The sequence below is a fragment of the Lissotriton vulgaris genome, chromosome 2_1 (assembly GCF_964263255.1).
Source record: "Lissotriton vulgaris chromosome 2_1, aLisVul1.2, whole genome shotgun sequence".
In the NCBI taxonomy this organism is placed as follows: Eukaryota; Metazoa; Chordata; class Amphibia; order Caudata; family Salamandridae; genus Lissotriton; species Lissotriton vulgaris.
Genome location: NC_141687.1, coordinates 525,342,357 through 525,357,749, shown reverse-complemented (window position 1 = coordinate 525,357,749; position 15,393 = coordinate 525,342,357). Strand labels below are relative to the sequence as shown.

The window sequence follows — 15,393 nt, the reverse complement described above, 5'->3', positions numbered from 1 at the left end:
ATAAAAATCAGAGTTAGCAGCATAGTCACTAGTCCATAGTAAGCGAAGGGTGATAGCATATTATAATGCAAAATCTATAGAAATCTGTATCACCTATATTTCGCGCACCCTAATTAGCATATTATATTATATCTAAGAAGGTCTCATTTGGGTTTTTAGCTGGGCGGGCCCATACCTCTAATGGTCAGTAGGAGCAGATCACATCAACAGCTACCAGCTCTCTGCATGCGAAGCATCAAGTGTGTTGATTCATTCCCTGTAACTCTATCTTAAACCCGCGTAGAGCCCAATGTTGGCAGCAACATTATTTGTGTTATGTCTAATGTGGTGCGAGGATCAGGCCTTCAGCAACCTTGTGTTAGGTTATTCTTAGAGGGTGCAGTTCTCAGGGTGCAGACAGTTGTACCAAGTGTACGAAGCACGACTGATATCAGAGCAATAACATATTCTCAAATAAATCACATCTTTCGTCTAGGTTGAAAGCTACAATAACAATTAGGTGTCGTGTGCAAACTGAAGCCGAAGGAAAATGTGGTGTTTCAACATTTAATAAACTCATGCTAACTTAACACAATATATAGAAACGCAGTAACCATATGACAAGCCTTAATGAACCATCCTTTTTGGGAATTAGGAAGTATGGTGAATAGACCCTTGATCCTTGTTGTAATGGGACGGGCTCTATAGCTTCTTTTGTTAGAAAAGCGTGTACCTCTTGTTTGAGCAGATGTTGGTATTCTAAAGACAGTTTGTGAATACGAGGTGGAATTTAAGGAGGGTTGCTTATGAGCTCCAGGCAATAAATATGTTGGATAATGTTCAACACCCATTTGTCTGTTGTTTTTGAGTGCCAAAAGGGGAGAAACTGTTGTAATCTTCCCTTGACAAGTGATGAATGATAGGGGGAAGTTATATCAAGTCACTGTTTATTAGTGGATGGAGAGGTGAGTGTTGATATACCTCTACCTCTTCCTTTAAAGTTGTTACCTCTATATCCACCTTTATAGAATCCTCTAGAGGGGGAAGATTGTGTTTGTGTTTCATACAAAGATGCGCTGGCATCTGTGGTATTAGTCTTGGAGACCCCTCTGTAGAAATAGCAACAAAGGGAATCTCTATTAAGAGACCGAAGTGCTCACATTGATTTTGCCATTTATGTCCTTTTTCATTTTCTCCAACGATTGGTCTGAGGCCTAAAGAGGTGTTCCTTATCAAAGGGTTCATTACGAATAGTTTGTTGAACCTCTGGTTTGAAATCAGAAATTCTGTGCAATGCAGGTGTCCGAAGTAAAATGATGGTATTGCCTCCTCTAGCTGCAGTATCTGCAGCATCCAAAACACATCTGATAGATGACTAGGAGATCATCTTGCCTTCCTGCCCCTTATTCCTGTGTTCTTTTGGAATATTGTAATAGTTTGTCCATCTCATCCCAGTGTGCTCTATCATACCCAACTAAAAGACCTTATGTATTGGCTATGCACCAAAGATTGGCTGATTGAGCAGCTACTCTTTTCTCTGAGGCATCTATTCATTTTGAATCTTTATCAGGAGGTGGTGCCTACCCGGAGGTTTATGAATTTGCTCTTTTATGGGCATTGGAAACAACTAAAGAATCTAAAGGCAGTCTGCCCTGCTAATAAAAACGGGGTCACATTTAGGGGGTTTATATTTTTTGCACACCCTAACTGTTAGGATAGGTGCTCTTACTGGATCCTTAAAAATATTGTCAGCATGCCTCATCATACCTTTTAACATAGGTAAGGATTGTGATATTTTGTGTGTGTTTCTTAAGGTTTCAAATAGGAAATCCTCTTTTAGGACTTCTTTATTTAAAGTGGCCCCCATGGTAAATGGCTGCCCTAGCAATCAACTGCTGATATGCAGTATTATCATCAGGTGGGGAAGGGTTAGCTGGAAATAGAGCTGTGTCTGTGTATACAGGTGGGTCTATATTGTAGTCCTGCCACGGATCAGGTGGTGGCAGATTATAGGGGTCATCATCATCATCCACTATATCAGGATTTGTATTTGAAGAACCCGGTGGTGTGATGTGTAAAGGGTCTGAAGCTGGTATAATAGGTACTGGAGACGAAAACGGTGGTGTTAGAGGAATGTTAATAGGTCTAGTAGCCATGTCCTTTTTCTTCTTGAGGGAAATCTTATATTCAGTGTCTATTTTCCTCTTGGAAGATGGTACTGTTGGCTTAGCTTTAATGCTGCCAGTGTCAGGATTTAAATACATTTTCTTCTGCTTGGATGCAGCTTTTGTTTCAGTGTCTCTAAAATAGGCTTGGGTTGCTTTAAAGGAGCTTCTTTATGTTTTGGCGCCAACCTTTTCGGAGCCGAGCTTGGATACAGAATGTTTCAGAACCAAAGGCGTATCATCTCGACTCCAGCCAAAGCCAGAAGGCCTGACTTGCTGTTTCCGTGCCAAGCCGGGAGGCAGGCATTGGAATCAGAGCCTCAGTGCCTACCAAGGCCTATTGGCAGTGGTGGCCCAATAGCCTTTTGATCGGTTGGAGTGGGTTTGGTGGGCAAAGGGCCTTTGTTACTCATGGCACCAATATTTACTCATGCAGATATGTCCTCATATGTAATATACAGCACCCTGCTTCAGGGCTGTAAGTCCTGCTGTAAGGGTCACTCACAAATATTACATGCAAGTGTTAGGGAGCATTGCACACAGGAATGTGTGTCATGTTGTGCTTTCACTTTTCTCTGCACCAAAACACGCAGCGTGCAATGGCAGCCTTGCATGAGTTTGGTGAGGGTTCCCTTAGAGTGCCACAATTTATTCTGCAGCCCTTAGGGATCTTCTTTGGAACCTCAGGCCCTATGTACCAAGTGTATCATTCTCTAGAGACTTATAGAGAGCGGTAAAGGTATTGCCATTTGGGGGTACAATTGTACAGTTTTTGGTAAAGAGATCTGGCATTGGGGATCTGGTTAGCAGGAACACAGTGCACTACCAGTCGAAATCAAATCAATTACCAGGCAAAAAGTGGGGATGGCCATGTCAAAAAGGGGCTCTTTCCTACAGACACCAACCAACTCACTTACTCAAACACCCACTTCAACAGCCAGTCATTCACCCTTACACACCCACTCACTCATTCATATAGCCATTAAGACCCCAACCACACACCCAGTTACTCACACACCCACTCACTCACCCATGCAGCCAGTCGCTCGTCCATACAGCCACCGACACACCCACTCACTCACTCACTCTCTAATACACCCAGACGGCCACTCACACAACCATACAGTCACTCAGTGCCACTCACACACAGATACACGCAGCCACTCACATAATGTACGTTAGAAGTAGTATCACTCATTAGTAGTGTACCTAAAATATGAATTTAACTTTTGTAGTAGCTTAGCATATATGTTTAACAATCAAATACTGGATGATGTCATCAGTGATACCATTTGAGATGTCATGAGTGATGTAAAATGCGAGGTCATTAGCATTCAAGGAGTAGGTTTTAGTTAGCTCAAGTAACTATATCTGCTGATTTGAATTTCACTGGTGTTATAAGAGTGAAATCTGAGCCCAACTATAACGTCCCCGTAACCTTTTGGTTTTCCAGCGGGAGAGAGTGTGTGTGTGTGTGTATGTGAATATATATATATATATATATATATATATATATATATATATATATATATATATATATATATATATATATATATATTCCGCTCCGTGGGGTTGTCCAAGTAGCGGGTAGCACTCGAGCCTGCGTGCGCCTTCCCCAAGGCGTTAGTTGGTATGGGCAGTTGCGTGTTTGAAATAGGCCCGACGCGTTTCGGAAATTTATTTTCCTCATCAGGGGCCAGCAGTAAAGTGCACGACGTCTACCATCTCCCTGTATGAAAACACACATTGTGCTTATGGGAGATGTAGTCCATATATCCTGGATGGATGCACTTTCAAATTACTGCTCGTTCCAAAGGCTCTAACATGAGCCCCCAAACATCATTCCTGTCCTCATCCATCGCGCAGCTCCACATACGAGACTCCTTGGATAGAGGGTCTCGTGGCCCCCGTTTCTTCGGGGTGGTGCTACCCAGCAGCAGGACCGCCGCTAATATATTCCGCTCCGTGGGGTTGTCCAAGTAGCGGGTAGCACTCGAGCCTGCGTGCGCCTTCCCCAAGGCGTTAGTTGGTATGGGCAGTTGCGTGTTTGAAATAGGCCCGACGCGTTTCGGATATTTATTTTCCTCATCAGGGGCCAGCAGTAAAGTGCACGACGTCTACCATCTCCCTGTATGAAAACACACATTGTGCTTATGGGAGATGTAGTCCATATATCCTGGATGGATGCACTTTCAAATTACTGCTCGTTCCAAAGGCTCTAACATGAGCGCCCAAACATCACTCCTGTCCTCATCCATCGCGCAGCTCCACATACGAGACTCCTTGGATAGAGGGTCTCGTGGCCCCCGTTTCTTCGGGGTGGTGCTACCCAGCAGCAGGACCGCCGCTAATATATTCCGCTCCGTGGGGTTGTCCAAGTAGCGGGTAGCACTCGAGCCTGCGTGCGCCTTCCCCAAGGCGTTAGTTGGTATGGGCAGTTGCGTGTTTGAAATAGGCCCGACGCGTTTCGGATATTTATTTTCCTCATCAGGGGCCAGCAGTAAAGTGCACGACGTCTACCATCTCCCTGTATGAAAACACACATTGTGCTTATGGGAGATGTAGTCCATATATCCTGGATGGATGCACTTTCAAATTACTGCTCGTTCCAAAGGCTCTAACATGAGCCCCCAAACATCACTCCTGTCCTCATCCATCGCGCAGCTCCACATACGAGACTCCTTGGATAGAGGGTCTCGTGGCCCCCGTTTCTTCGGGGTGGTGCTACCCAGCAGCAGGACCGCCGCTAATATATTCCGCTCCGTGGGGTTGTCCAAGTAGCGGGTAGCACTCGAGCCTGCGTGCGCCTTCCCCAAGGCGTTAGTTGGTATGGGCAGTTGCGTGTTTGAAATAGGCCCGACGCGTTTCGGAAATTTATTTTCCTCATCAGGGGCCAGCAGTAAAGTGCACGACGTCTACCATCTCCCTGTATGAAAACACACATTGTGCTTATGGGAGATGTAAAAACAATACTAGACCATGACCATAGGATTACTAGGGTAAGGCTTAAACAAGAACCCACAAAGTATTTATCAGTTCTGCATTTCTCTCCTTTTACTCATGGTTCACACAGACGGCTCATGTACCAGCAGTCAAAAAGATCTACATGTAGACAGTTAATCAGATTATGGGGTTGCTTGATGTTTCATCCTATCTCATCGGTACAATTGCCAAGTTTTCAGTCTGTATTTTGAAATGTCCTGGCTTTCATTCTGATGGCATGTTATTGGAGAACAACAGGATCAGGGTTTAGAAACAATTTCTCATATTCACAAAACCCTAGCCACAGCGTAAAAAGAAATTTGGTATCCTGGACTAAAACAAATTGCCAAGCTATCTCATTTGAGGTATTTTCATAAATCTGGCTTACCTTGCTTTACACTTAAGGATGTCATTGTATTGACAAACGAGGACATAATGATAGATTCATCTTCAGGGCAAACTGATAGATTCTGAAAATATAAAAAGAAATGGTATTACTTTTTTTTTTTTAGCTACTCAGGTTTTTATGAAACTGCTAACAAGCAAAACCAAAGAAAATAGATAAACTTCAAAGTGGATGAATGGAGCAATTAAATAACACAGCTGAGTATGTGCAATGTCTGTACAGTAACAAATAAAGTTAAAGAGTATATACTTCACTAATCAATGTGAGACGACACCACTGCAGTGCTGATCTTGGAACTGTCCATTAAGCATAAGACACATTCAAATCCTTAGAATTTAAAGACCAAATTTTGATATGCCTTCATCAGCTTGTTTTTAAAGTCTGCACAATCTGTCATGGTATCATTTTTAAACAGGCAAGTTTGATTTGATTGGATATGGCAAATCACTGCACCTTGACAACCCGCCTCCACTAGGCCGGGATCCAAGGAAAGGCCCTGGAATGGATCACCTCCTTCCTCTCAGACAGAACCCAAAGAGTCCGTCTCCCGCCCTTCCTCGCAGAAGCCACCAAGATCATCTGCGGTGTACCTCAAGGCTCCTCGCTCAGCCCCAACCTCTTCAATGTCTACATGAGCCGCCTCGCAGCCATCGCACGCAAGCACAACCTCAACATCATCTCCTACGCCGACGACACCCAACTGATCCTCTCCCTCACCAATGACCCAGCCTCCGCCAAAGCCAACTTCCAGGACGGCATGAAAGACATCGCGGACTGGATGAAGCTCAGCCGCCTGAAGCTGAACTCGGACAAGACCGGATCGGATTGATCCTCGGCCCATCAATCTCCGCCTGGGACGACTCCTGGTGGCACTCTGCCCTGGGCCCTCCACCCAAGCCCACGGACCACGCACGCAACCTGGGCTTCATCCTGGACTCCTCCCTCACGATGGCCAGACAAGTCAACACTGTGACTTCCTCCTGCTTCAACACCCTCCGCATGCTCCGTAAGATCTTCCGCTGGATCCCCACTAGAACCAGGAAAACGGTCACCCAGGCCCTGGTCACCAGCCGTCTGGACTACGGGAACGCCCTCTACGCTGGGACCACTGCCAAACTACAGAAAAGACTCCAGCGCATCCAGAACGCATCAGCAGGACTCGTCCTGGACATCCCCCGACACAGCCACATCTCCACCCACCTGAGAGACCTGCACTGGCTCCCAGTCAGCAAGAGGATCACGTTCAGACTCCTCACCCACGGACACAAGGCTCTCCACGACTTAGGCCCCAAATACCTCAACAACTGCCTCTCGTTCTACACGCCAACCCGCCAGCTCCGCTCCGACAACCTCGTTTTTGCCACCGTCCCACGGACCCGCAGAGCCACCACCGGAGGAAGATCCTTCTGCTATCTGGCGGCAAAGACTCGGAACACCCTCTCCACCCACCTGCGACTCACCCAGGACCATCTGTCCTTCAGGAAGCACCTCAAGACCTGGCTTTTCGAGCAGTAGCGCCCCCCTGCCACCCTTCTCAGCGCCTTGAGACCCTGGCGGGTGAGTAGCGCGCTCTATAAATGTGATTGATTGATTGACTGATTCTCCCGAACCAATGTCCTATCCCCATGTTGTACTCTGGTATTTAGAGTCCGGCAAAATGCATGGGGGATATTGAATTAAGTCTCTCCAGCCTTCATGGCTCAAATATGTTAAAGTCCATCCATCCTCTTTATGGGCATGTTCCCCACATACATGATTCTTGCATCTTTTTGGTAAAAATGTACTGTCCTCTTTGTGCACAGCATATTTTGAAAGCCATACCCCATTTGCACCACGAGTCCCATCCACTCCTGAGACCCCTATTCCAACCATGGGACCTCCCTGCACTTGCCCCCATTTCCTGCATGTTTTTAGCTCCTCGACTCTTCGTTCATTTTTAGGTCTCGCCTAGCGAAAAGTGTTTCTTTTGTCAAAGTTAGTTAATCAATTTACCAACTTCAGAAGGAAGAAAGGCTCAGGTGGCCTTGTGGGGAATAAAACATGTGACCTTCATATCACTGCATGGTTCAGTGGCGATAGTTTAACTCACTACACTATCTGTAACCTGAAATAAATGCATAGTGCGAAGATGTAATGAGCCAAAAAATAACTAGCAGGAATTTTGCTTTCAAGAGACCCTGATGGTGCACATGTAGCATGCTCTTTCTAGCTGCAATTCATCCATTGCACGGAGCATTAAAAAAATACCACTCCGTTAAGTATGAATCATTTGACAAAGCCAATAGGTCCTCTCTATGTGAGAACTGTTGGCTTTGGCAAAGTTTCTTAGCCATGTTGCAACATGGCTAAAATTAAAGAAAACAAGCATTTGCAATGCAATAGGTCTCGTATTTGCTAGAGTTTGAGCTATTGGCATTATAAATGACAATGCCTTTTTTTGTGTTTTGAAAATCTGCAAATGGTGCGTAAGCACACACTTTCCACTTCTAGTCATTGCTTATGAGATGCAAGGCTGGCAGTAACCACTCCTCTTTTACTGCCAGGCTTGCTTCTCGCAAGCAAGGACTACAAGTACAAAATGCATGTTTACGCAACGCTTGCAGGTTTTCAAAATATAAATAAAAGGCATTGTCATTTATAATGACAATAGCCTAAACTCTTGTAAATGCGAGACCTATTGCATTGCAAATGCTTGTTTCTCTTACTTTTGGAAAGATGGCTCTGAGGAGGAAATTTCACTCTAGGAGATATGCTACGGTATGTCCATGAGTATTTTGCCCATAAAGAACAAGTTACTTACCTTCGGTAACGCTTTTTCTGGTAGATACAATATCTGCCTGTGGATTCCTCACCTTGTGAATATCCCCCTTGCGTCAGCAACGTTCGGAAAATTCTTCGTAGCACGCCGGCGTGGACGACGTCATAGGAGCACGGCTTCGCGCGCGACTCCGTCTGACGTCACCGACTCCACATAAGGCCCACGTCGGCGTGATGACGTCAGTTCCGCCCTTTTTTCCGTGCCTTCGAGGCACCCGGACGGACCAACAAGTACATATATATATATATATACACAATGTACACAGTACATGCAAAACAAATGCATTCAAAGTGCAAAACTATACAAAATCAGATAAAATCATAATTACATTTGCACATAACACCAGGTATAGCAGAGTGGACAACGGGGAGGCGGGTGGGTCAGTGAGGAATCCACAGGCAGATATTGTATCTACCAGAAAAAGCGTTACCGAAGGTAAGTAACTTGTTCTTCTGATAGATACATCTGCCGTGTGGATTCCTCACCTTGTGAATAGATTCCCACAGCAGTCCCCACTCCCGGAGGAGGGTGTCCACTCTGCTACACCAGGAAATCTTGGAGAACAGAGCGCGCGAAGTGGCCGTCCCTCCTCACCTCAGCATCCAAGCAGTAGTGCTTTGCAAAAGTGTGGAGGGAGGCCCAAGTCGCGGCCCTGCAAATGTCCTCAACAGGAACACCCCTAGACAATGCAGAAGTAGCAGACTTTGCTCTAGTTGAATGAGCTCTAATACCCTCAGGAGGGTCCTTACCCGCCAGAGAGTAGCAAATCTTGATGCACAGGATAATCCATCTGGAAAGTGTGCGCTTGTGCACCGCTCTGCCCTTCTTGCAGCCAGCAAAACCCACGAAGAGCTGATCGTCTATACGATAGTCTTTAGTCCTATCAAGATAGAAGCTAACCGCTCTCTTCGGGTCCAGGCGATGAAGCCTCTCCTCCTCCTTGGAAGGGTGTGGGGGAGGATAAAAGGTAGGAAGGGTAATGGATTGACCTAGGTGGAAGGGAGTAACCACCTTAGGCAGAAAAGCAGCCCTGGTCCTAAGAACCATTCTTTCAGCATGGATGGACAAAAACGGGGGCTTGGAACTAAGAGCCTGAAGCTCACTTACCCTCCTTGTCGAGGTAATTGCAACTAAGAAGACCGTCTTAAAAGAAAGAAGCCTCATTGGACACTTGTGTAAGGGTTCAAACGGCGAACCCATCAGATAGGTTAACACAAGATTCAAGTCCCAATGAGGAACAATAAAGGGAGAAGGAGGGAACTTATTAGTGAGCCCCTTCAAAAATCTTAAAACCACAGGTGATTTAAAAAGAGAGGGCTGATCCGGCAAGCAGAGGAATGCCGATAAAGCCGAAAGGTAACCCTTGACAGTGGCAACAGCAAACCCCTGCCGTGCCAGAGAAAGAGCAAACAACAAAATATCAGACAAATGAGCCTTTAACGGGTCAACATCCCTCTCCCTACACCAAGACACAAACTTATTCCACCTATACGAATAAATGGACTTGGTGGAGTCACGCCTGGCAGAAAGTATGACATCCACCACATCGTTAGGGAGAGAGAAAGAGTTCAGATTGCCCCGTTCAATCTCCATGCATGAAGGTGTAATGTCTGGAGGTGGGGGTGTAGAACCTGCCCCTCCATCTGAGAGAGGAGGTCTGCCCTGAGAGGGAGACGGAGCGGCGGGTGAGAGGAGAGGTGGAGAAGATCTGTGTACCACACCCTTCTTGGCCAATCCGGGGCGACCAAAATGACTTGGGCCCGGTCTTGGCGAATCTTCCTCAGAACCCGAGGAATCAAGGGTATGGGAGGAAACGCGTAAAGGAGCTGACCTCTCCAGCTCAACTGAAACGCGTCCCCCAATGCTCCTTGCATCGGATACTGGAGACTGCAGAATGACGGGCAGTGAGCATTCTCGCAAGTGGCAAACAGGTCCACCCGAGGAGTCCCCCACATCTGAAAGACGTAACGAACAACCTCCGGGTGAAGCCTCCACTCGTGGTCGGCAGAGAACTGACTGAGAATGTCTGCACGCACGTTCAGAACCCCGGCCAGATGATTTGCCATCAGACAAATCTGGTGGTCCTGAACCCAGGACCAGAGGCGCAGAGCCTCCCTGCAGAGACACTGCGACCCCACTCCTCCCTGCTTGTTGACATACATCGCGGTCGTGTTGTCCGTCAGGACTTGAACTGACCGACCGCGAAGGGAAGGGAGGAAGGCCTTGAGTGCCAGACGTATCGCCCGTAACTCTAGAAGGTTGATGTGAAGCAGCCTTTCCTCTGGAGACCAAAGACCCTTGACCTCCAGATCCCCCAGATGAGCACCCCACCCTAGAGTGGATGCATCCGTTATCACCGTGGCCACCGATGGTGGAAGCTGAAAAGGCTTTCCTTGAGACAGATTGCCTTCCACGCCCCACCAAGACAGATCCGCTGCAGTTTCTCTGGAGATCCTCACTGACTCCCCGAGATCTCCATTGTGTTGATACCACTGCCTGCGGAGGCACCACTGGAGTGCCCTCATGTGCCAGCGTGCATGGTTGACCAGGAGAATGCAAGAAGCCATCAGACCGAGCAGGCGAAGGACCTTCAGGACCGGAACAACCGCTCCATTGTGAAATAAAGGAATCATTTCCTGTATGTCGCGAATCCTTTGCGGAGGAGGGAATGCACGACATACAGTAGTGTCCAGTACCGCACCTATGAACAGGTTGCGCTGGGAGGGCACCAGGTGAGATTTGGGCACATTTATTGAAAAACCCAACCTGAACAACAGCTGCGATGTTTCTTGCAGGTGATGAAGCACCTTCTCGGGCGACTCCGCTTTGATCAGCCAGTCGTCCAGGTACGGGAATACAGGTATCCCCGACCTCCTGAGATGTGCAGCCACCACTGCCATCACCTTGGTGAAAACTCGAGGCGCAGTAGTAAGACCAAACGGAAGGACCGCAAACTGGTAGTGTTGCGATCCCACCGTAAAACGGAGATACTTCCTGTGCGACTTCAGGATCGGGATGTGAAAATACGCATCCTGCAAGTCGATCGACACCATCCAGTCTTCTTCCAACAGCGCTTGAAGAACCTGCGCAAGAGTGAGCATTTTGAATTTCTCCTGCTTGAGATAGAGATTCAAAATCCTGAGGTCCAGGATTGGACGTAACCTGCCATCCTTCTTGGGGATCAGGAAATACCGGGAGTAGCATCCCTGACCCTTTTCCTGCTCTGGAACCACCTCTATCGCACCTTTCTTGAACAAAGCCAGGACTTCTTCCTGCAAGCGAACAAGGTGGTCCTCCGAACAAAAACCCTGGCAAGGAGGGTAATTGGGAGGGAACTCCTGGAAAGGAAGTGCATACCCATTTTCTACGAGATTGAGAACCCAAAGATCCGATGTAACCGATTCCCAATCCCGAAGAAAATGAGTAAGCCGACTCCCCACAGGAGCCACATGATCCAGAATGGCAGATCTAGGGCTGCTTTGCTGCAGGGGGAGGGGGTTGGCTATTAGAGGAAGAGGAGGAGGAGGAGGAGACCTGGCGCCCACGACCACGGCCCCTTTGCTTTCCTCTGTAGGATTTATACAGAGGATTCTGGCGCTGCTGCTGCTGCTGCTGTCCTTGATTGTAGGGACGAAAATTGGATCTGCCAAAACCCCTATACTTTCTAGTCGCAGAGCCCCTCGTCTGAAGGCCCAAAGACTTCGCCGTAGCCCGACTGTCTTTGAATCTCTCCAGAGCTACGTCAGCCTTCTTGCCAAAGAGACCTGTCCCATCAAACGGTAAGTCCAACAGAGTAGACTGAACGTCAGTAGAAAAATCAGAGGACTTAAGCCATGCAGCCCTTCTTGTAGCCACAGTGGAGCCCATAATTCTGGCAACAGAGTCCGCCGTGTCCATACCACTCTGTATGACCATACGAGCTGCAGCCTGAGTATCAGCGACCACCTCGTTAAAGTTCTTCTTATCGTCCTCTGGAAGCTTAGCAGAAAGCTGTTTGACAGAGTCCATCAACGCGTGAACGTATCTCCCCAAGAGGCAAGTAGCATTGGTGGACTTCAAGGCCATGCTACCCGAGGAGAAAATCTTTTTAGCAGACTGGTCCAGTTTTTTTGAGTCCTTGTCTGCTGGCACCTGAGGGAAAGAACCCGCAGCCCTGCTGGAACAGGCGGCCTGCACTACCAGACTCTCCGGTGCAGGATGCGAGGAAAGAAATTCAGGGTCATCAGGAGCCACCCTGTAACGCCTTGCCACTGACCTGGAAACTGCAGGAGCAGATAAAGGCCTCTTCCAGACCTCCTTTATCGGTTCAGTCAGTGCATCCGTAAAAGGAAGCGTAGGCTCCACAATAGAAGAGGGCGAATGCAACACTTCCGTAAGGATGTTGGGCTTGTATTCAACTGTGGGCAAAGTCAAGCCTAGCAACTCTGCAGCCTTCTTTATGACAACATGATAGGGTGCCAAGTCCTTAGATGGTGTGTCAGAAACGGTTGGCAAACCCCATTCAGGAGAAAGTTCCAAGCCACTTGCATCCTGAAGGTCCTCAAAACAATCCCCCTCATGCAACTCTCCTTCCTCAACCTCGGAGTCCACAAACTCCTTCTCCTCCAAGAGGCGTTGTGCCCTGCGCCTCGACCACTCCATACGGACCGAAGTCGATGGATCCGGTAACGACTCCGACGGTGCCGGAGCCGACGTCGAGCGAGGAGCCGGAGGACGGGAAGTGCCACGATCCGAATCCACCCGAGGCCGATCCGGAGTCGGCGAAGCCGCATGCGAAGTCGACGACCTCGGCGGCGCCGTACCGAGCCAAGGAGTGCAAGGCGTCGGCATAAACGGCATAAATGGGGCCGGGGCATAAGCCTGGGGAACACCCAAATTGAAAGACAAAGGACCCATGGGACCCATAGGCGCACCAGCGGGGTACATCGCCCTCGAGTAAACACCAAACATGGCGTTTAAAAACTGCGAGGGATCCTGACCTGGACCTGGAAAGGGTGGGTACGAACCCAACGGCCGCTCCGAAGGAGGCTGATCCGGCAAAGGCGCACCCTGGCCCTCTTGTTCTTCAGGCTCCACAACCGGAGTCGGTGCTCGAGGAACCTCTTCTTCATGCACCGATGAATGGTGCGACTCCAGATCCGGTTCCGGCTCATGAACTGGGGAACCAACGTGAGATTGAGCTGGAGAAGGAGACACGAAGTCCTTATGATGTTTTCTCGACTTCTTCCTCGAATCCGAAGACTCCTTGCCAGAGTGGTGTCTGGAGTGATGTTTACTCCTCTTATGCTTCTTTCTCGAGGAGCCCGAAGCATGGCCCGAGGCCGACTTGGAACCGGACCTCGACCTCCCTCTGGACCTTGATCTCTCTCTCGACCTCGACTTGGCCTTCGAAGCCGACCTCGACTTCGCCCTCGAAGCCGACCTTGACTTCGACCGCGACCGTTGTCTCGACTTCGAGCGCCTGGACACTGACCTCGAAGACCTTCCGGCTTCCCTTTCCTTCACCTTAGCAAGCAGAAGCTTCGCCTCCCGCTCACGCAAGGCTTTGGGGTTCATCTTGTCACAGGAACGACAGTTCTTGACATCGTGTCCCGAACCAAGACACCACAGACAGACGGGATGCGGATCGGTGATCGACATCATCCGGGTGCAGGAACCACACTGTTTGAAGCCTGTCTTCCTCGACGACATCTCCGGCGATGAAGCGAAATCCGACAGTGAAACAATTACAGCTAAACAGCGAAAAGATACAAAAGTATCGCAGAAGATCCCAGAAACCGTTAGCGTCGACGACGCGGAAAAAAGGGAACTGACGTCATCACGCCGACGTGGGCCTTATGTGGAGTCGGTGACGTCAGACGGAGTCGCGCGCGAAGCCGTGCTCCTATGACGTCGTCCACGCCGGCGTGCTACGAAGAATTTTCCGAACGTTGCTGACGCAAGGGGGATATTCACAAGGTGAGGAATCCACACGGCAGATGTATCTATCAGAATAACTATCTACTGCTGCGGTTGAAGACAAAATACTACATGCTAATGTTGCGCGGATCCAACACACATCTATTTGCAGTACCTGTGAAATGGCTTTTGTAGGAGTCAGACATTTCACTGGTGAAGCACACTGAATACTCTAGACTGCGTCAATGTCAGAGTTGTGACCTTTTTCTTCAATCAATCAGAAAGTTTTAGAACGCGCTACTCACTTGCGAGGGTCTCGTGGGGGAGCTCGAGCAGCTCTGTGATCATCCGCACAGCCAGGTCTTGAGATCCTTTCTGAATAGCTATAGTGTCAGGCTTTGCCTGATATGGAGGGAGAGTTCACTCCAGGTCTTGGGGGTAATGTAGGAGAAGGATCTGCCACCCGCTCCTTGAAATTTAATGGCTGTGAAACAGTTTTATAAAGGTTGCACCAGCCAAGAAATAGTCTAAAAACTGCTTCCCCACTCAATCACAATGTGCCTACATAAGATCTTTAACATACTTTGTGGGCTGTCAGAGTACTATCATAACAGTGTGTAACCTTCTCTAGGCTATGGAGATAGTGATAACTGTGCACTGAAACAATACATCAATCCTCTACCAGGCAAGAATGCACCTGGTAGAGGAAATGCCCAACTGCGCTGTTAACTGGAACTGAATGAGCTGCAGTGGGTTCGACTTTCAAATAGTAGTAGATTTTAGCCAGCAACACATTGCTCCATTCGAGGACTTGCAGTTTCACTTTTTATGTCAGCTTTTTGGGCAATGTATGTCACAAATTTCAGGCTATGTAAAAATGATCCAAAACATTATTCTATTGCCAAGCTAAGGAAAAGTGTTTAGGGCTTACAGGGGGCAGCAGCAGATGCAGCACATTTTAATGAGATTTCGCTGTTGAGCTCCAAGGATCATTGATTATCCAAAATGGGACTGCCAACTACTGCTGCAAAATGCAGAGGACTTTAATTACAATAAATTCTGTGCAGCACACCTGTAGCTTGGACCAATTAGGGACTCGTCAGCAAAGACTGTCCCCATTCAGACACCTGAAAACCCGCAGCACG

At 48.1% G+C, this 15,393-nt stretch overlaps 1 protein-coding gene across 1 annotated transcript in view; it reads right to left on the bottom strand.

The window, feature by feature from the left end:
• NCKAP1 (NCK associated protein 1) overlaps nt 1-15,393 on the bottom strand; it is a 649,223-nt gene that overhangs the window by 383,568 nt on the left and 250,262 nt on the right. The window contains exon 14 of the mRNA XM_086955458.1: nt 5,515-5,596. Within this exon, the coding sequence (XP_086811584.1) occupies nt 5,515-5,596 (82 nt within the window). The remainder of the gene's footprint in view (nt 1-5,514; nt 5,597-15,393) is intronic.